Source organism: Scomber japonicus, chromosome 24 (assembly GCF_027409825.1).
Source record: "Scomber japonicus isolate fScoJap1 chromosome 24, fScoJap1.pri, whole genome shotgun sequence".
NCBI lineage: Eukaryota > Metazoa > Chordata > Actinopteri > Scombriformes > Scombridae > Scomber > Scomber japonicus.
The window spans coordinates 14,235,225-14,258,242 of NC_070601.1; the positions used below are offsets into that span (position 1 = coordinate 14,235,225).

General features: G+C 43.1%; 1 protein-coding gene across 1 annotated transcript in view; it reads right to left on the bottom strand.

Annotated features, from left to right (window-relative positions):
• Positions 1 to 1,049: 1,049 nt before the first annotated feature.
• Positions 1,050 to 23,018, bottom strand: part of LOC128354377 (fidgetin-like) — a 32,740-nt gene continuing 10,771 nt past the window's right edge. The window contains exon 2 of the mRNA XM_053314613.1: positions 1,050 to 3,331. Within this exon, the coding sequence (XP_053170588.1) occupies positions 1,050 to 3,331 (2,282 nt within the window). The remainder of the gene's footprint in view (positions 3,332 to 23,018) is intronic.

Consider the following 23,018-nt stretch of genomic DNA (forward strand, 5'->3'; position numbering starts at 1 on the left):
CACGTAAAATATAAACAATGTTGATTATGGTTGTTTTAATAAATATACAACTCCCACCACCACCAAACACCCTACCCCCTCTCCTAAACCCCCCAGACGACAAAGCTGGGCAACACGGTTTAACATCTTTAAAGTGTGAAGGAAATATGCTTTAGGATTGGTCAAGTAGAAACAGGTATCTAAAGCACCTGCTTTGGGGTGGGGATGGGGGGTTAAAGATGAAGAGAAATAATGTTTTTTTTTACTTTCACTAATGATTATGTTCCATCGTTCCAGAACATATCTAGTACATTCATTGTCACCTCTTTGCTATTTATCCTAGCCATTTGAGGTACACCTAACACTGCTTCGCTAGACATAAACTGCCAAACGGCATCGGATTCTCCTCTCAGATCTTAGTGCTTTTCGTCAAGATATCTTGAGGTACTGTACAATTCACAAACGCTTTCCTGAGTTTTGTTTGTTACGTTTGTTTGCAGACACAGGATCAGAAGAGATGAGTGTGAGTCAGGGCCCAGACTACTGCCGCCCTGATGGATTACTGCTCTTAACAAAGACAATAAAGAGTGACTGACCACCACTGACGGCAACTGTCAATCTTTGTTTTTCAGACTCACCGCTGAAGTTTTAAAGCTCTTAATAATCATCAGCTCATGCCATGAATGTAGATTGTGAGGCAAATCAAGAAGAAGAAAAATCAGAAAGCACCACTTCAGGCACTTGGATAGCCAACTAAATCTCAAGAACAAGAATGTAACGATATATACACAGACACTGGGGCGTCTCTTCTGAAGCCGACTTGCTTGCAATGTGTAAACAACGCCTGGGTTTCTGGAGTGTCAAGCATTCAAATTAAAACTCTTGCTCATTAACTGCAAAACTGCCAGTTGTCTCATCAAACCAGGTCTCTCGGTGCGTCTAAACCCTGCTTGTGAGAACTCAGTGGGCTTATATTGGCCTTCTGTGTGCCTTTCCCTCCAGCACAATGCTTCTGCCCTGAGGGGAGGAATTGTGGATGCCTCTTTTTCTCAAGGGCGGAATCTATCTGTTCACTGGCTGCAGCCGAACATTTTGTTCCACTCAGTGTACGTGTCAATCTCCTTCTGCGATATACTGGCTTGGAATTTACAAAAGACACTCTCAAAGTCCTGGTAAGTGAGGGGCCTGATCTGGCCCCTGGGCATCATACCCGTCATGTCCATGCCCTGTGCAGAGACATGTAACAGACCTACGAGGGCCTCCTGGCAGAGTCTGGCCAGGTCCAGTCCGGAGAAACCCTCGGTACGCTGGACCAGCAGCGCCAGCTCCTCCTCGCTCAAGCAGTACTTGTGTTGAGATTGGACCAGGAGCTGGTTCACGATCTGGTGTCGGGCTGCAGTGTCCGGCAGGGGCACCAGGACCCTCCGAGCAAAGTACCTGCGCAGCCCTTCGTCCATGTCCTGGGGTCTGCTTGTGGAGCAAACCACCAACACTTGGTTGCCTCCGTCCTCGCCTGAGCCCATTAGAAGCGAGTCCAACTGGGCGAGTAACTCCCCCTTCAGTCGGTTAATGGGACTCTCTTCACTGAGGTGAGCTGACAGCAGCATGTCCACCTCACTAATGAAGAGTACTGACGGTTGACGGCAGCGAGCCACCAGGAAAGATGCTCTGATAATTTTTTCTCCGTCTGCCAGCCACTTGGTGGCTAAAGTGGAACCGCTGAGCTGGAGGAATGGTGCCCCGAGCTGGCTGGCCAGGCAGCGACCAAGCAACGTCCTGCCACTGCCCCTGGGGCCAAACAGCAAGATGCAGCGTGGGATCGGTCCTAAACTGCTGAACATGTCCAAGCGCAGAATGGGCCACAGAACCTCCTCCTTCAGGGTTGCCTTAGCCAGTTCTAGGCCTGCAATGTCACTCCAATCCACTGGGGGGCCCTGCTGAACAATTTCAGAGGTAACCATGTCTAAGAGGTGAGGGTCACTGGTTTTTAGCTGCTCTTCAGCAGGCCGGGAGGAGGAAGAGGACGAGGAGGAGGTAGGCCCTGGTGCTGAGTGGGAGAGGTGGAGACGGTGATCATCAGCACCTTGCTCACTGAGGGAGGGGGAGGTGAAGCTGGCGAGGGAGTCTGCTGAGCGGGAACCCCCTAGGGTGGAGGAGACGTAGGCTGGTGGAGTCAGTGGCCCACCTGTTGCCTGGCTGCTGTATTTCCTCTGCTGCTGCTCTGACGGCATTGTGGACTGCTTCTGAGGATTAAAAGGTAAAGATGACTTTTCAGCACTCCTGTCAAATCCACCACCACTGGCACTGTTGGAGCCTCCATTTGCGCTGCTGCTGTCTGCTATCCTGTACATGGGGCTCTCAGCTGAGCTCCGAGCCTGGCCGTAGCCAAAGTTACCATAAGCGGAGTCTATGTCTCCTTGGCCGGTCATGTAGAAGGCTTTCCTCTTCAATGAGTTGGAGGAGCTACTGTTGAGAGGGGTAGGGGCAATTGGGGTCAGGTTGTGGCTCTGGTATGGGTATCCAGGTAAAGTAGAAGATGGGGGAAGGGGTGTAGGTGCAGCGATGCCTGAGGGGAGGTATGAGGAGGGAGGGGGTGCTCCCCCAGGGCTGTATCCTGGCCCGACCGAGCTCTGGGCTGGGTAGCCTGCTGGGGGGTAATTATAACTAGACAAGTTGGGGGAGCCTCCGTTGTAAGCTGGGACTAAAGTGGGGTGGGAGGGCGGTGGAGGGGGCGGCTGCAGGAGCCCAGAGCTGTGCAGTGGGGAGGGAAGTGCAGGGGTGGGGGCAGACTGGGAGCTGTAACTACTGTGCAGGTAGGAGCCGCTGTATGCCGGGCCGTATTCCTGAGAGGACATGGACGAGGTGTGGAGGGCGGTGGCAGTGTGGCTCCCACAGCTGCTGCTGGAGTAGCTGGGCTCGCTCAGGGTGCTGGAGGCGAGACCCGGGGAACTGCACATGCCAGACACCACCTCTGAAGCCGCCGCCACCCCTCCCTTTCTGACCGACACCCCCTCTGGGATGCAGCTCATGGGATAGACGCCATCCTGCCAGGGCTCCGATTCACCTTTACGTCCATTCATCACTCCTGGGACCCCGGGGCCCTCGGAATAGGCGCCCGGCATCTCTAGAATGCCGGAATACTTTTCGGCATACTTCTTCAGCAGGTTGGAGGCGGTGAGGGCTGAGATGTCATCATTGGCCCATGCATACTGGTAGGTGGCGGAGCGCTGCAGGTGGCCAGGTACCGCCCTGTAGGCCTCAGCCTTGTGGGCTGGTGAGCGCGTGGTGGAGGAGATGTCGAAATGCTGTTCGGCCCACTGGCTGTGCTCGGGGGTCCACTGCATCTTTAAGCCTGGAGGAGGAAACACAGACACAGACAGACACACGTGAACACGGTGACACGCAAAAATCATTTTAGCAATAATTAAAATGACAACACCTTCAAATTGCCTGGTACAGAGGGTGCTCAATTAAAAAGGTGACATTCATGTGGAGGCTTGTTTTGTGTGCTATTTTTATTTATTTTTCTACTTTATACGTATCAGCAGAGGGTTTTGGTTCCTGCTACACATAATTTATAAATTTCTACACACCATACACATACTGCACAGTATCTGTCGACAGATATAGTGCAGTACAGAGGGATGGCTGGTTACGGCAGCCTAATGCACCCTGGCCAGACCAATAAGACAGAGGCATGGAGGGTCACTCTATAATCCCCGACTCATCTGAGGTGGCTGGAGATGGGTTTGAAAATGCGCCTCGCCGAGTGCCACAAAGCAACACACACACACACACACATACACATGCACCCCCTCTGCTCATGCTGCTTTCATTGAACACACACACACACACAAACACACAAGCCCGTGCTCAGACACACAGGCGTTGAAAAAAAAAAAAAAACTATCTCTGCCTGCACTCAGGCGTGCTGACATGCACGCGCACACACACAAGCTCACATCCACTGACCCAGACGGACAAACACAGGCACGCATGCAGGAGCTGTAGCGAGCTATGAATTACAACACATTGTGTCTCAAGCTTAGTTCCTGTCTGCACAGCTCCACCTTGACCTCCTCTCTCGCTACCGTTCTCTTTACCTCTCTGTCTGCCTCTCTTCTTCATGCCTCCCTGCCGCCTTGTTTTCCCTCTTAGTCTCTCCCCTTTGCTTTTTTTTGTCATCCATTTTCCACCCCCCCACCCCCCTTTTCTAGATCCTTCTTTTTTTCTCTTCACCTCCTTTTATTCTGACTCCATCTATTTCGATATATATCTCCTCTTTTCATTCCCTCTCTGCTCTTTCTTCGCGGCCACCCCTCCTCTTATTTACTCCCTCTGCTCTCACCTCGCCTCCTCCTCCCCTCCCTCCCTCCTTTCTTGCTCCATCTCATCTCAGACACACTCACCTGGCTCTCCCCTTTATTGCCTCAGGAGGCTGGAGAGCCACTGTTTCCTTTAATCCCAGCCAATGCCATCTGCAAACACTGACAGTCACACAGCGACTCCATCGTTGTCTCACTATCAAAGCCGTGGCGCTATCAAAGGCTGGACGGGGCGTAATCACAGCAGCCGCACGGCAGATTGAACCCCGTTTGATTTGACTTAGTGCACACAAATAAAGGATAATATCGGTGTCATTTAGGCTGCTTCCTCCGACTTATTGACTGGCAGCGGTTGCATGTAGAGATCCACAGTTGGGGGTCTGGTGAGCAATGCCTGCTTCAGAATTGGTTTATGTGTATTTTTGTGCCTGTGTGAGTAAAGCAGGCACGCACAATAAAATCCATTCATTCAGGAGCAAATCTTCCCTTCCTCCTATCCATTTATGTGACTGCAAACACAGATGTACACAAAAAAGCATGCAGGCAGAAACACACACACACACACACACACACAATTCACACTCTTTTGCTCTCTTTTCCTGTGGCCCTCTGTTTGTTTGGTAACAACACAGGGAGGGGCGGGGGGGGGGGGAAATCCCCAGACTCCTATTTCCTCTCTGATTCTCCTCTCTAGCCATCTCTCGGCAGACGCCAGTGGCTAATTAGCAGAATGGCGATCTGCTAATTGTGTTAATTTACAACATTTTAGCCGAGGGGAGTCTAGAAGGGGCTGGCAAGCCTGTCACCCTCCCAGTGCACCGAGAGGGGAACGCCTCAGACAAAGAGCTGAGCCGATGGAAAGTTTTGTATTAGCTAGGAGGCTCCTTTAATATTGAGAATATATTAAGTGCACGCAGCACTATGAAGGGGCAGTATTTCAAGGAGAAAAATACGAGTCAGGACAACTGGACAAAATGAGAAAAAAAATGAAGCCTCAGGCCAAACACTGACTTCACAGCAGGACTTCTAAAGCTGCAATGTTTCCAGGTATAATTCAATTGTTTTTGCCCTTTTAAAAAAATATAAAATAAATGTTAAAATGTCTTTCTTATTAAAATACTACATGGTCTGTCTTGTCCTCAATGATGATTACATGCAATTGTATACAGCACTGTACACATAAGAAATATCTCAGAGCTCATGGAGAAAGAGACTTATGTGATCCTTTAGTTCATGACAAAATTCAAATGATTAGTTTGTAAAGAATAACTGGCAGGATTATTTTGTATTCTTGTAGCTTTAATACTATAGTATCATAATATAGTACAAATAAATACATTATTGAACTGTTGTCTTGTGGAGGCATTGTAAATCAATCCATTTTTTAGGCTTTTCACAGATCTTAGAATTGTACTCCTAAGAAACATGTCTCATCTGTAGCCAGAAGCAAAATGTTGCTTCATTACACATGAAATCTCCATTATTTCTACATTACATCTGTAGCATTACTAGATAGCATCTCGCCGAAGAAAAAAGGGGACACAAAGCAGAAGACACGTGGCAAAGGCTCTAAGCGAGATTCAGCCATGTCTTTAGCCATCAGTATATGACTTCTCTTGTTAATCCACTGGCCATGCACCCCCACCCCCCACCATCCTATTCAGGAGCCACAATCAGTGCAGGACGTCTTTTCACAATGTGTGCTCTCGGAGCTCTGAAACTGCACAGGCCCGCTATGGAACAGCCTCATTGATGCGGGGTCAATCCACAGTGTGTCTCTCGATTCTGCTGCAGAAATATCCACCTTCACAAGTCATTTAAAGGGGCATTCAGTAATCTTCCATTCGGTAATCTAATTATTGACCTCAACTGGTGATCGAGAAATTACAATGTGGTTGTCAAGTACTTGACCTCAGCCTGTAAATGACATAATTATAAGTCACATTTTTTATAGTAAAGACCCTACTGAAGTGTGGGGTGAGGTTGTGAATATTGAGTGAATTTCTCAGAACAAAAAATAATGTTCTTGACACCGTTCTTGCTTGTCTTTCATCATTGAACAGCACCTAGTAAAGTTCAAAGTCAGATATATAGGCCTATTATTCTGCCCTACAAAGCCAAAACGCAGTAACTATATCCATTCATCCATCCATTTTCTTTACTGCTTATACTCAAGAGGGTCACAGGGGAGCTGGAGCCAAGCTGACACTGGGCGAGAGGCAGGGTACACCCTAGACAGGTCACCAGTCAATCATAGAGCTCACATACGGAGACAGACAACAATTCCCACTCAATTTAGAGTCACCAATTAACCTAAGCTGCATGTTTTTGGTCTGTGGGAGGAAGCTGGAGCACCCAGAGAAAACCCACGCAGGCACAGGGAGAGCTACATATCAGGTCAAAATTGAGTTAAGAGCAGATTCTGCCTTTTTTTTCTTTTTCTTTTTTTTTTTTTTTTTACCTCTGTGATACCATATAAAAATATTACGCCAATGAAATGTATAACTTCTGTTAAAATGGAACTATAAAACTGAGCTAAAAACCAAACTGCTGTAACTTCACTTTCGCTGTGCAGTTACTATACTCTGGCTGTGTATTGCCACCAGGGTGCAGTTACTGCCTGGCTTGGTGATCCCTGGACTGCCATTGTACATTAATGCAGTCTCTGCCACAGAGGAACAGTCAACTAGACAAATATATGTTTAGCTATGGCAGTACAGTAAGTAAAACCAGTCATAAATATGGCTTCAGTAGTCCAAGTGAAAGGTAACTAGTGAGATATACCCATAGCTTGCTTTAGTTAACAATACATTTGCAAATCTTTTCTCTTATCTATAAATAAAAAAATATGATGAACCAACATTTTGATAATTTAGTTAGATATCCCATACAAATGAAGTAGTAAAAACTAGTAATTACAGAGAAAAATAACGGCTAAACTGTTTTCACTCTGAGTTGCTAACGAAAATACATAGTGGAAAGTTAACAATGACCCCATCATTTTTCCTTTCAATATCATATAATTTCTAGTACACATTAACCCTGTCCCTGACAACCACCATGTCACTCATGCTTATGTTTTCTACATTAGCCAGCTATAGTTTGTCAGTACAGTCAGTAATGTAGCAGATTGAAAGGTTAGCATCAGAGCAGCTTTCTGCAGCTCAGCAGTCAGTTGATTAAATTTTCTCGCTACACTGTTGCCTAGTTGGTGAGAATCAATGATAAACAGTAAATTAACAACACCCCCATCTTTTAGTCTCCATGACAACAAGCTTATCATACATGTTTGTTACATTAGCTAGCTAGCTAACCACGTAGATACTTTTAGATACCTTTTAAGCTGAAAGGAAGCTTATGTGTGAGCATCGTATCTCATTCTGTCTATGACGTTACATTAATACAAGTCTAACTAGTAGTAATATTACATGTATTCACACCAAACTGTTTTGTTCGGGGACTGAAGGAAGATTACATGTTTTGTTAGCAAGACAAAAGCTTTTTCTGAGTGGAATTCAGTCATTTAAAATAATATTTCATAGACAGAACAAAGTTGTAGCATGACTCTCATAGCTAGCTTGATAGAGTAGAGAATATGTGGTTTAGTAGAACGCAGTGGTGGAATGGAACGAAGTACATTTACTCATGTACTGTACTAGTACAATTTAGAGGCACTTATTTACTTGAGAACTTCCAATGCACTTATTTCACTGCTATAGTTGCTCGTTATATTTCAGATCAATATATTATAGGTTATAACATCAGTCTGTTTGAGTGAAGCCATTCAAAACATCAATAAACACAAATGATTTCTGACAGACAGCACATCGCCAGGACCAGTTCAGAGTATTACAGTGAAAGTAGTGGTTTGGTCCCTCTGACTGATATATTATTATATATGACATTAGTTTTAGAGCAGCATGTTACTGTTGTAGCTGCTGCTGGTGGAGCTAGTTTACACTACTTTATACACAATTAGACCATAAATCAGCAGAAACAGCTGTCAGCAGTTGTCCTGACTGCTTTCAGGAAACAGAAAGGCTGTTTTCCTTTTTCACTGCAGCCACTAAACTGTTGCTGTAATAGTTTCCACTGCAGCAAGTAAATTGTGTCAGTAATAGTTTAGATTACTTGTTATTTTTTCTTTGTGATATTGCTACTATAACTAAACAAGTATACAAGATATGAGTACCACTTCCACCACTGAGATATGTATAGATAGATGGATAGATATAGTAGTCATACATTTTTTACTCCCTTATATCAGTATCGGCTTCAGCCCCAAAAATCCAATATCGGTCAGGCTCTAGATGCTTCTTTGCACTGTCATGATGAATTGGGCTTTTTAGGCTTCATGTTAAGAGCCAGGCTCTGCTTCAGCTTCCCGGTGCAGAGAAGCGTACAGAGAAATGGACGGGGGAAAGAAATGAAACAGAGAAAGTGAGGGCAGAGCGGAGAATGTGGGATTGCGAGAGGATGAAGAGAAAGAGAGACAGCAGGCTCCGGAGTGAGATGAGGTAGTGAGTAGGGGGTGGTGGTGGAGGGGGGCATCAAAAAGAAGTAAAGGGAGCAGAAAAATAAGAGAATACAAGCCTTGTGAATTACATGCAGTCTTCCCTCCACATAGTTTGACACTCCATCAAACTCCGATATGTCCTCCATTTAAAGAAACATGAATCTTTCTAATTCCATCATTAATAAAGATAACATATATAAAAGAGTGTGTCAGGCTCCATCAGGGCTTTCATCTCCTCTATAATGAGGTTAATGCAGAGACGCAGTGATTACCCCAGCAATGCAAATGAAGGCCAAATGATAACTTGCACTATTTAAATAAGGTAATAGCGATTACTCTACGTTATTCAAATGAGGACAGATGCTTTGAACTGAGCGCTTTGAACTCGCTGCTCTTTCTCCAAAACATATGGAAGAGATGGAGGATTGACTTTGGTATCATTCAGGGTGTATCCTTTAATTCAATGTGATGTAAACCAAGGGCAATGAGCAAAGTAAAGTCACTTAATGTGGTGGTGCAGGATGGGAGGGGTCGACTGTGGCAAGGAAAGGCAAACTGTTCAAGGTAGCTTGACTTGCAGCCCTCCCGTAACTCACTTTGAAAAGACCTTAAAAGTCATTGAAAAATCCTTGAATGCATTGTCAACGTGGGAAAAAAAAACAAGGACTCAAAACGGGAATGCTGGACACAGAGCAAAATCAACACAAATATCCATTGTGGTGTTTTTTTTTCTGTGGATGTTAATAAAGGGAGCTACTTTGAATGCCACTCATTCATTTCCAAAAACTTTCAAGGCTTTTTCTTATTTAAAATATGAAAAGAATTCTGCTACTTGTGGAGCCCAATTTGCCTGAGCTTTAATGTCGAAATGAGTGTGTCTTGGCCGCAATAGCCTTCGTCAAGGTTACAGGATAACATGCGTGGACCATGCAGTTAAAAGCTGTGGCCAAATTTTCCTTAAGAATTCTTTCCATTCATTCTCTTTTCTTTTTTTTTGCAATCATTATCATTATTATTATTATTATTATTATTATTATAGCACCTTGGTGGAGTTGCAAGGTTACGACACACACCGCTCTTATATTTTCTATGTCCACAATCTCTCAAGGGTTTTCTTTTTAGGCCTGAGGGAAATTTGCAAAGCAAGAGTCACCACACGGACAACATGTAGCAAAGTGTGTGAGCAAGAAAAGCAAGAGATTGGTGTGTGTTTGTGTTGTGGAGAAAGAGAGAGAGGGAGAGGGAGAGAGATCGTGCACTCAGCTGTAACAACATCCAACAGAAATCTTCACCTTCTGAAAAGCGCCAAGTCTGCTAGCACCCCCACCCCCCACCCCCTTTTCTCCAGCCTCCACATAGAGAAGCCTAATCATTCTCATTACACTCGGCATCCATCTGCATCAACAGAGCTGCCTATTACTGTGCGTGTGTGTATGTGCAGTAAACAGCTCTTTAGAGAGAGCTAATGAGCTCTTTTAAGTCTGTCCGCTGTGTGATTCTGCAAGCGGGGTGTCAGAGCAAACTGCCCATTTTGGTAACGTCATAATTAAGCCGTGTGTGTGTGTGAGAGAGAGAGGAAGAGATGCCGACACACATGTCGACGCTGACGTGCCTGCACACACACACACACACACACAATCTGAGACGAGCCGTTACAAACATGCGCGCCCTTCTTTGTCTTTCCAACATAAACAGACGCCGAAGACCTTCAAAAAACAAACTATCATGTCATGTTCCTTTTTTTTTTAAATCAGCTTCCATATCTCTGTTTTGAGGAGATACGGGAGAAAGAGGCGATAACTTCATCAAGAGAGACCTGTTTTCACACACCACCGGGGAAATCTAACTAGCCAGTTATTCAAAAATCCTTATCAAATACACCAGAGGGCATCTTTTAACCTCTAAATCACTGCACATGTGTATGAAAGAGACAAATCTGAATATGCAGCTTTATGTAGCATTGTTTTACCTTTATGTGTGTATTCTCAGGCTCGCAGGCCTTATGTGTGTGTTTGACAACCACCGGACCGCCTTGTTAATGAGTCCCGCACACTGTGACTAAGCCACAGGCTATGCTGTATTGGCACACAACCTGCAGTAGCGAGTCAAATAATGTGATTAGGTCCTCCAAAAGGCAATTAATTATGAAATTAGTCATGAGCTGGTGTCACACAGACACACACACACACACACACATACCGCAATCAAAAGTCTCTCACCGTGCACGTCGGTGAATTCATTTGTAACACGGAGCAACAATCACAGGCCACAAAAGCGACTAACAGCATCAATATTACAACATTAAACACGTCAAATTGTTAACAACCTTTATTCTTTTTAGAATTCAATCAGAACATGGAATGAATTTATAAAAAGACAAATTAATGAGAAAACTGTGTTAAATAGTCTCTTTAAGACAGCACTTCTTCTCTGAAAATAACCAAGAAGCCTAAAATCCACGTCTTTTTGAAGGCTGCGATTCAAGCTCAGCCACAGCTTAACATTACAACGACAAATCTGTCGTAAAAGCGGCGACAAATAACAACAACAACAACAGATAAGGGAGTAAACAGAGCGAGTTCAAAGTCTAGACAGCGAGCAGTGACCGGGAGAGATGAGCTGTCACTAACTCAAAGACAGTGAGGAGAGGAAGGGAGGAGGAGGAGGAGGGAGGGATTGCTGTAAAGATGACAGCTTGAGCTGCAATATAAGGATATTTGACAAATGACAGCATCTTTTTGAAAAAAAAAAAGAAAATCAAATATTCATTGTAATCAGTGATCTTTGACCTTGTGATACTACAAAGTTTTCGCAGCTTTTGACCATCAAACTTTGAAATCTGTGTGTCTTCTCAAATATTAGCTGAGGAGCAGATTTACAGTAAAACCAGAAATTCTGCTTTCATTGTGTCACTGCGGTATAGATAGAAATGTTGAAGCTTCTAAAATATTAGGGATGGGATCACATGACTATATTTAATGACATTAAATTTAGCTCACTGAAGAAATCAGACTTAACCGCTATAAATCTGTAACTAAATTCCAGAGGCATATCATGGTCGCCCCTGCCTGCCAGTATCAGATCTTCCTTAGAGCTGTATAAATTGACACTGTCTAAATTTCCTTTTACTAGACAGACTATTGAATGGGCGGGTTAAATGGGTAGGGCGCAGTTAAACAAATGCTCCGGATCAAGGAAATTGTGCGTGGCTTCTTTTGTCATTCAGAGAGGAAATTGAGAGATATTCGGCGGGGGCTTGGAGCCGCTAACGCATGGCATTCATCTATAATGCACTCGGCCTGTCCGTCAGCTACTCCATTTCCTGTGACTAGCGCAGCGTGCCTAATCACCCGGCTCGATGCGGGGTTCCTTTCCTCAAAGACAGCCCTGCACACGCACACACACACACACAGGCTTACGCACACACATTGCAATACAGGCGAGAATGAAGACAGACACATGCAGGACACACAAACGCACACAAGGAACATCAGGCCCGCTGAGGCAAACAGATTATTCTTATCTAGTGAACAAAACATCTGTAAAGAGTCTCACCACCACTGTGCTCTAACAGTGTCACGACCCTAACAGCATCTCCACATTTCCTCTTTCATCACTTAGAAAAGAAAAACCTTTCAGAAGCCAGGGGAAGAAAATAAAAAAAAATTCCATGTACAGATCATCAGATCATCAAAAAGAAGAAACATGTGACTTGAGCTGAATGGCACGTTGGTTTGGTGGCAGGTGAAGTGTGATTACTGACTTTGTGTAATAAGATGTCGTGGTCCTTCACTGTGTCAGATTAAAAATCAAGATAGAACCAAAAAGCTCCTGCAGAAACCTGCTGGATGTAAATGTATTATGGATATGGATGGATGATTATATATGTGGATTTTTCACAACCTTGCAACTCAAATATTGTCATTAATGATTTGTTACCGATCTATAATGCATAAATCTACAATTTATTGACTTTAAATATACATTAGTGGCAACATATAAACATTTCATGAGATATATTTAATTATACATTAAGATTAGATTACATTATTTCTAATGGCTTTGTTAAGTCATTCACTAATTCATATTACTGATCTATAAACATTAACAGAAACAATTTATTAACCTTCTTAATATATTCATTAGTAACAACTTAAAATCCTTAATTAGGGTATATTGTATTAAAGATTAATATGTTTTTCATGTATTGATTTGTATGAATGGTTTATGAACACTTATTAAATCTTAAATTGCAATTTATAACCCCTTAATGAAACATATTTTTATCAAGGGTTCATAGGTTGTTACTAATGGCTTTATTAAATTAGATGATTATATGAGTAAACACTTCATTTAAAGCCACTAATAACCATTTATTAACTTAATAAAACCTTAAATAACAACTTATAACCTCTCAATAATGCATACTTTATTTTATAGGTTGTTACTAATGGCTTTATTTAGTTAGTCAATTATTTATAAATTATTGTCACTAATCCACAAATATGAGCCAGTAACAACAATGTATTAACTTCATAAAGCCTTTAGTAGCAACTTATAAAGCCTTAATAGTGTGTGAGTAGACGTGAAGTTGCTAATGCTTAAGTAATGCTTTACAGAGAGGCTGTGCAGTGCAGTTTGTTCCTTTTTAAGATAAGTTACTGACCTAACATCCTCCTACACTGATGTCTGTTAAACCTATACTGTCCCTGCATGGCAGTTGACAGCAGGATCTACGTCGGCGTTCCCTACAAACAGCTCCCAGGCTCCCGTTGATGTGCTTCCACCTGAGGTGCAGTCAACAGCATCTTTCGCAGTGGCCCCCGGAGGTTAACACGGGGCCACACACTATCAATACTCCTCTGACGCCCAGATCCATACCTGTGAACCACCACCACTTTGTTTACCTGTGTGTTCAGTAATTAAAATAGATTTCTGAGAGGAGGCCTAATCCTTTTAGAAATGACATTGATCCAGCTACCAATGCGAGAGCCGTGGTGCAATTTTGTTTCCCCTCCCCAACGCTCTTTCCATAGAAGCTGTTGAGTTGTTGAGGACGTACCCCCCATCCCCACCCCCTCCCCCCTCTCTCTGCCGTCTTTCCTCCTCGATGGAAACTTTGAAAAGTCCTCGACATGAAGGACGTCATTTAGGGCCGGGTGTGGAGGGGGCGGAGGGGAGCGGTAGAGGGGTGTCAGGTGGAGATAATAGAGAGGAAGCCTCTAACCTCGTCTAAAGCTGTCTGTCTTCGTAAATAAAATGAGATAATTATTGAGTGAACAACATTATACGCCGACGACGCACTCTTTCTTCTACCCCCCTCCTGCCGGTGCAGTTGTAAATCTCAACAAACACGGTGCTTTTGGACATTAAGTGCTCACTAAGCACAGTGGATGCATCATATTTCAAGAGCAGGCATTGTGTGGGTGAGGAGCTGGGGAAAATGGAGTGTAATGGTTATCCATTATCTTATACGGCAATGGCGGCGATGATCATTTTCAAGTGACTCATTTCTGGAAGTACCTATCTATTGGCCACTTCGAGAGAAGACTTTGATGGCTAATCCAAAACAACTATTCAGAGGTCATTTACTGCGGCAGCGCGGAGACACTCTGCACAAGAGAACGCTCCAGCCTCCCTCATTATGCAAATACAATCCTCAGGAAGATCCACATCACAAACAGCGGCGCCGCAGCCCAGAGTGGGCGATTACCTACACAGCATACTCCGGTCCAGAGTGGAAACATTAACATTGCATCAACAAATGAATATATCACAATCCAAGTAAGAGTTTGAAAGCGCACAAGAGATATTTGTCATGGGAATTAAATAGTGATACTGGAGCTGTATTAACATATCAATGATCCCACTTGTGGAAAAGTAATAATATCAAGATAAATGTCCATGTCTGTGAGAGAACTTTCATATTATTCAATCATATCATATTCTTCTGCCGAGGCAAATGTATTTTTAGAAGTGTAGGTGCGTTTGTTTGTTTGTGTGTGGTCTCGGCTCCACATGAATGGTTACTTAACACCACACTGATTTCCCCTCAGCAGTTAGAAAAAAAAACAAGGAAAAAAAAAAAACAGCCGATGCTCAATGATGCATCACTGTGTTTGTTGCCGCCAGGCTGTGTGTATGTGTGTGCATATGTCTGTGTGTTTGTATATGTCTGTGTGTGTGTGTGTGTGTGTGTGTGTCTTATCATCGCTGGCACGTAGACAGACAGCCCAGGAGTGACTGCCGGAGTGTCACCATCTGTGGATGCATTTATGTCTGTCTGCACTGGGTTGTATGCATGTGTGTCTCAGTGTGTGTGTGTGTGTGTGTGTGTGGGTGGTTTGGAAAGGGAGGGGAGGTGGAGGGTTGGGAGGGATGCGCTCAGTAGACTGGACCACAGCTCCATAGTTTGCTACTCTTAACAACAGCCGGCCAACTCTGTGCCAAATACGAACTACACTGCAAAAACTGTCCATTTTAATAAGGCAACAGCTTCCCAGGTTCAAAATAATTCCCTTAAAATACATCTTTTTTTCTTCAAAATACGTGAAACATTCTGCTCAAGAGTGGTTAATTTACAATTCTAATGCAAATTTACATTTTGCATGAATAAAAAAAAGACAACAGAGACAAATATCCCCACTTGCACTAACAAGAAAAAACTTTAACCATAAGATTTTAAAGCCTTAACTGTGTCAAATGGTTAGTTAAAATGGATTTTTGCAGTGTATGAAACACTTGGCAAGCAGGTGAGATTAGAGTTCAACAGCAGTTGGTGGAGATTAACGCCCGCCATGAGTGGTGCACGTGCGAGGGTGTATGTGTGTGTGAGTGTGTAGGCCTGTGGGGTGTATGTATGTGTGTGTGTGTGTGTGTGTGTGTGTGCGTGTGTGGATTACTGAAGAGGCCCTGGCTGGGATAACCTCTACCCCCAGCCTGTGAACTCGCAGGATCCTTCACGGTCTATGTTTGAAGTGTCAAATCCTGCACACTTCGTATAGATTCTGGTAAGATCTGCCAACTCACGCCTTCTCTCACTGTGTCCCAATAAATGGGAAAAAATTGTACGGCACAATTATCCTCTTAGACTGTTTTTCAGCCTTTTAAAGCTGCATTGTCTCACACAGAATAAAATCACGAGGGAGGGCAGGTTAAAGGTTGTGGTTTGAATTTAGATTTTCCTTTAAAAGCCCTTTAATTGCATAATTATTCATCCACTTCTCTACTAACAATGAGTTAGGAATAAACTTTGGAGTCATTTATCTTGATGTCATGCCTTTGGCTTTGTGTGACAGTAGTGTATACAGGATGTAATGGTGACTGACAGGATAGGTGAGAGCGTAAGGGGAGGACATGTCGCTAAAGGTTGTGGAGTTGTATTCAAGCTCTACGGCGAGCTGCAGCTGCGAGGTCCAGCCCACACTGAGTCATCACGGTGTCTAAAGCTGTGAAGTTCGTCCTTACGGCTGCTTCTCCTCCAGTCTGAGCTCGCATACACTGTGTATATGGAGCAGCGCGCGCTCAGGTATGACACACGTGCACGTTCTGGGCAGGTATACGGACACGAGTCGGGCGAAGCCTGTGCGCGCGTCTTTAAATCCACTGTGGCTCGCATTATGCTGGAATTCACACAGGTTGTCTAAACAGTCAAACAGCGGATCAATACGCCCATCGATCGGTGGCATTGAGACTGAACTGGTCGTGTCGAGGGGGCAGAAGATTCTCACTAGAGCTCTCTGCAAGCTGCCGGCTGGAGGACGCAAGCACACAGACACATTTAGAGTGTGGAGCAAGCACACACACACACACACACACACACACACATACACACACACACACACACACACATACACACATATATATATATATACTGACTAAATGGTCAAGGCTCTGGTGTGCTGTAAACCACAAATATTTGTGAGTGCATGTATACAGATTCATGAACACACATTTGTGCTATTGTACATGCTCTCCTCTGCTCATACCAGCCTCCCTACCCACTGAAACAGAAACTCGGGCATCCTTGGGACACAAACTACCTTCACCAACACGCTCATCTCATACGAGCAGATTCCTGTCCTGTCTGTTCAAGTCAGAGCAGTCTGCCAGCAGTTTGTCTCAAAGTGAGGGCATCCAGTCAGCTTCAGCAGCTGAATATCAAGCTGGCTGCTGCCGCGTCTCCTCGCGCCGAACTGACACAGTCGATAGCGCTGCATTATTCATGGGGACGGCAGAGGCCGATGAGATGGCCTCTCACTGAGGGCTGGATTTCAACGGTCCCAAACTTTACAGGGGCTGGCAGACGCGTGACACCTTCAACAACTGTTTATTGTCAGCGAAAATGACAACGTGAGGCACAAGAAAGGGCACGCAACTTTAAAAGGGGGAGGCTCTGGGAGGAATTTGAATTTTTAAGCAGTGAGGCAAATTTGTCTTGTTTGAATGAGTCTACTATGTTTGTGAAGATCTATCTGTTTCACAAATGTGTGTTGCTGCCTTTTAAATAAAATGCAACAGAGCTAAAATAGCCCCACTCTGACAAATAAAGTACATATTATGACTCTCTTGTCAACTCCTCTTGTTTCCTATCAAGTCAATAAACACGGATCACAAAGTTAACATGAAAACCTGAAGCATCTCTTTGCGCTAATAAAAAGAAAACAAATCATAATTTCAAATGTTGCTCATCCGTGTTTGCTGATTTCCATTACACAGACTAAAGACATCAATTAGTTAAACTGCGTCCGTTCAAATAAAAAAATAAAGGGAAAAAAACAAGAAAGAAAAAAGACAGTTATTTGGAGTAAATCAAACAAGATGCAAAGAGAACCAGAGGCAATAAAAAACGTCAGGCTGCTTGATATCAGATCTCGGAGGAGAAATTTGATGGGCACCAATGAGCAGAAGGCATCTCAGGAGAATTGGACAGAGGAGTGATTTAATGTGATCATAGGGGACGCTCATCTTTCAGGGAACGGGGTAATAATGAGCAATCAATAACGTCCTTAACAGAGTTAGAGCGAGTGCCTGACAGCAGATGTAAGGCTCTGGCTAACAGGCTACGTGTGATCTCACATTACCACGCTGGATCTGGGTTTAACATGCACACACATGCACGCAAGCACACACACATGAGCACACACAGGCAGGCATACTGTATGTACGTACATGCATGAACAGCGGCATATGGACACATACACTCTCTTTCCTTTCTGTGTGCCTGTTTTTCTCTCCCTCTCTCTCTCTCTCTCTCTCTCACACACACACACACTCTCTCCTCAGGTGACATCCACCAGCATCGTGTCATTGTCTATCGATCAATAGCTGTAATCACATTCACAGGCGATGAACATGGTAGTAGGCTTTGTACTGTGCACAACAGCTTCTCAGTTTATCCAGTGACTGTTGATTTCACGGGGCTAAAATGACAACCACTCTGGCAGACGCTATCAGCTGTACATGCAAGATAATAAAAGACATACAGTATTTATTTGTACAGTAAATAAAGCTCTGTACGCTGCCTGCTGTTGTCGAAGCCACTTAGCCTCAGCAACCATCTAGGCTCAGGGTGTCAATGTTGCTATACCTTAAAATGGTAAACAACTTGTCAGATTCTTATTATTGATGGGTTGGTGTACAGCCATATGTTAAAAAAAAGGAAAATGTAAAACCACTAAATATGGTTTACAGGTTAAAGGTTGTGTAATAAAATGACATCTGTTAAATACACTCCTAATTCATTAATACCACAGTTAAGTACATTTAATTATAAAGTAGAGATGAAAAAATACAAAATTTCAATTGCCAATTGCTAGTCCGTAAAACTCAGCGTATATACCTGATACTAGGCTACTGTTGTTCTTTTAGCTAGCGCAAAAGGGGGGAAACTATCAAGCTGTGCAATTTTTTTTTTAGCTATACACATAATCATGAAAGCAAATCATCCAAGGAGTAATGTGAGGAAACATTTTGTATTCAAAACCAGAGGTGATACATGCCAAATTCATTAAACTTGACTGTCCATACAGTAACGTTAGCTTGTCACTCTAGTGAGGCACAACAATTACGAGTTGGTTGCTTTCTCCTTTATTCAAGCAAATATTATATGTGCTTACATTTGTTCAAACTTTTGTTGTTGTTGAAAAAGTGATCTCATACTATAAAGTAGAAAGCGAATGAAGTCGCTAATGGTGTTTATTATTAGCTGTAGAAACATCTGCATTTGTGAAAAATTCAAACTAGACAATTTCCTGTATTGTGGTTGAGAAGCTATTGAAAAGCAGTTATTTCTGGAATATCAAATCATCTTTAGAAGTAGCTACACTTAAGTAGGAGTAACATTTGAGACATGTCTTCTGAATGGTTTAACATTCTCAGATGTGATGACTAAGGCCGGGGAGCCAGCGGACGTCATTTCACTTGCCCCAAGTAACAATTTGGTTCATTCAGCTGCTTACACTACAGTACTGCTGATGAAAATGTCAAATGTGTGATACAAATCTGGACATTCCAGTCAGTCTTGAACTTGAGATGTGACCCACCAGTAGTTTGTCACTGTTGGATTAAGAGGCCAGTATTTGTACAGTAGCTGTCATCAGTAAATTTTGTACATTTTTTGGATGTCCTGGAGGGTCAACAACATTTCTTCGTGAGAAATAACATTTTGCTTTGACAACCTTACATCTTCAGCAGAAACACTAAGTACATCAATTGACAATATGTTGTTAAGTAGTAATACAAAATTCATTATAGACACTATCAAAATTAACTACCACACTCCTACCCAAAGCCACTAAAGCTGTGAAGAGAAAATTAGAAATTTACCCTCCAGTTGTGCCTGATTTAGAGTGAGAAAACCAGGACCTTGATATCAGTGTGGATGTGTATGTTTGTGTGTATGTGTTGGCAATTTAATGTACTTTCACATATTTTCTGTGCAAATTTTCTCACAGCTGCAGCAGCTAGAAAGTCTTGTTTTCACTCGTACTAAATAAATAATTACAGCTTTATTACTGTGGGGCTCAGCTCCAAGCCTGAGACAAACACAAGATCTGTACTTGTTTGTCATCTGGACAAAAACCAAGATACTGTGTCTCCAAAAGACAAATGACGATCCAGTTTTAAGAACTAACCCATTTCCTGTTCAGACAGGCACTGCTCTGTTGTGGTACCGATTTTTCTCGTCGGTTTGTCTGGTTTTTCCATCACATGATTCAACAAAAGCATGGTTTTGATCCAGACAACAGTGTGAGAACCAGGGAGATTAAAATCTTCAACTCCATAAGGACGATGGGAATATGATTGGGTAGAAAGGTAGAAGAATAATAAAAAGGATGTGATTCTTCAGGGAGAAAAGGGCAAGAAGTATTTATTGAAGAGATGAGTTGTGACATAAGATAAGGAGAGACTCTGTTGGAAGAGGAATGTCATTCCACCACAGAGGTCCCAGGAGGGAGATGAGTCAAGGCTGAGGAACGAAGGGCCAACGGAACAGCCTGAAATTCAGGCCATTATATTTTCATTTTGGGAAGTTGCTGTATTTGTCATGATATATCAATTTCTTGTGGTAATGCCTATTTTAGGCCTGTTGCTAATAACTGAATGTTTAACTTATTCAGTATTTTTTTAAACACTCTTCAACCTCAAAACTTCCAATTCCTCCTTATGAAACCATATTCCCCTGCTACAGCCCTACAGTGCCTGCACGCCTTCAGCAACTGAAAAACTGACCGACATTATGTCTATAGATGGTTTCATTTAGTAAACATTATCATGCTGTTGTGGATGCTCCAGCCCTTGTCAACAAGTTGTACTAACAGCTGACCAGATGTGTCAGAGGGTTTCAACGTCTCCTAGCAACAGTAAAGCGTTCTGGTGCTATGGGCAAATCTGCAACCCAAGCACAGATTTCTTTAGTGTGTCATTTATGATGGTTTACTGGCCAACAGTACTTCAAATAATGTGCATTTAAGTTGAATCACTTTCTTACAACCATGAGGAGATTGTGTTCTCATTCTGTACATGTCACACTTTGTTGGCCCCAGATTTCCCTGCGAGTGCCTGAGCCAGCACAGCTTCCCCGCGGCTTAATCACGGCTTTAGCGCTGCCGTTCATCAGGTTGTTAGTTGCGCCGAATCTCTCAGACGTGGCTACGGGCCTCTTATCTTATCAGTCAATCTGCAACAGCGTGCAGGAAATGAGACACACAACAGTGATACTGCCAACAACACTCATCTGTCAAGACACACTGGCTCAATTACCATACTGTAGCACAAAGACTCGCACAAAACAGGGTGCCCGGTGCGACAGTGAAGTGGATAAATTGAATTGCTGACGTTATACAAGCTAAGTCATTAGTCGCGTCCATATAGGGAGACCAAAAGCCAGGAGGACGGGGGTGTTGTTTTATTTGGTGTAGCTGTGCAAAAGAGGAAGTGGTTAACTTAACGCTGCCTGGACATAAATGTCCATTTTTCTAATGTGTGTGCAGGGGGTGGGGGGGTTGTTTTTGATGCAGCCTCATATTACTGTACTTGTTTGCTGCTTCTGTCTGGTGAAAGAGAGAAAATGGGAGGGGGGATGCATAGGAGAAATACAGATAGAGACATAAGCAATAAACAGAATGGGAAATAGATATACAGAGAGAGAGAAACAAAGACTGAGACAAACATACAGAGAGAGAAAGAAAGAAGATAGAGAGAGATAGGGAGGGATGCTGGATGTGTGTACTGCATCCCAAGGGATCACTTACTCAGTATAGACACAGTACTGGAGGACAGAGCACAACAAGGGTTCATTGGCCAAAATCTCTCCTCTTTATACACACACACACACACACACACACACACACACACACACACACACACACACACACACACACACACACAATCCCTCCAAGCAATATTCCTGTAAGCACTCGTCCACTGAGAATAACCGCATTGACTGAAGTGGTGAGAAGGAAGGAATGTAAGAGGACGATAGAATGAGAGGAGGTGTGGGGGGGGGATAAAACAGAGGGATCAGGAAGAAGCAGGAGGAGGAGGAGTGTCCACCTGGCTGGTGTCCAGGGGAATTAAACAGTCTGTTTACCGCTCTCAGCGCCTCAGCAACGCCATGTTAGCCTAATGGCACGGACATGAAGCCAATTGATTTGTGGACCAATAGACCTGTCCCACAGCACAGGCAGATTACCTAGATCACTGGCTCCGCATCGAGTAGACATCGCTTCTCATTCGCGCCCCACAGGCAGTGGAATGTGAACAGGGTTTAATGTGTGTGTGTGTCTATGGGCATGCTTGCATATGTACACTTGTGGCTGGGATTACAACATGAAACAAGCCGGCTGGTGTACGTCTGTTTGAGTTAATTCTCTACTTGCATATTGTTGCCGTCAGGTAACAATGTTCAACTGCCATTTTTTATTTATATTATATGAATGATGACATAATCTGTCAGCTTTGGATGGGATTGTAATGTTACTATTAGATATTATCATGTTCATAATTAATATTTCACTGTCTGTGATTCTAAACAAATTGTAATCAAAAATTGACCAATTTGGTTAAATACTGTTTGTTCTACATATGAAGAAAAACATAATGCTGAACTTTTTGTGGAAAACATCTAAAGCAATTTTCCTGACCACATTGCATATATATACAGTCAAGCCCGAAATTATTCATACCCCTGGCAAATTTTGACTTAAAGTTACTTTTATTCAACCAGCAAGTTGATTTTGACCGGAAGTGACACAGGCGTCTCCAAGAAGATAAAAAGACGATGTACAAAAGGCATCATTGTGGTAAAAAAAATATTTCAGTCAGCTTTTATTTACATTTGAACAAAAAGTGGCATGTCCAAAAGGGGTATGAATCATTTCGGGCTTGACTGTATATATATATATGTGTATATATAAATTGTGCTTTCTTTTCTATAGATTAAACTACAGGCCTGTATTTATGGTCTACATACTATTATTAAAGTGACTACACCAAGCTTAATGACAAAAACATCTTGTTCAACGTTAATTGAATCAGCTAATATAATGATGTTGCTGTTTGCATAAGCTACTAGTCATATGACAAGTGTTTCAATTTAATTATAAATTTCACAAATTGTATTAATAGTTAAATTGTCAGGGTTTGGCAATAATGACAAATTGCTGGTATGTTATGTTTGACAATATTTTGATGTC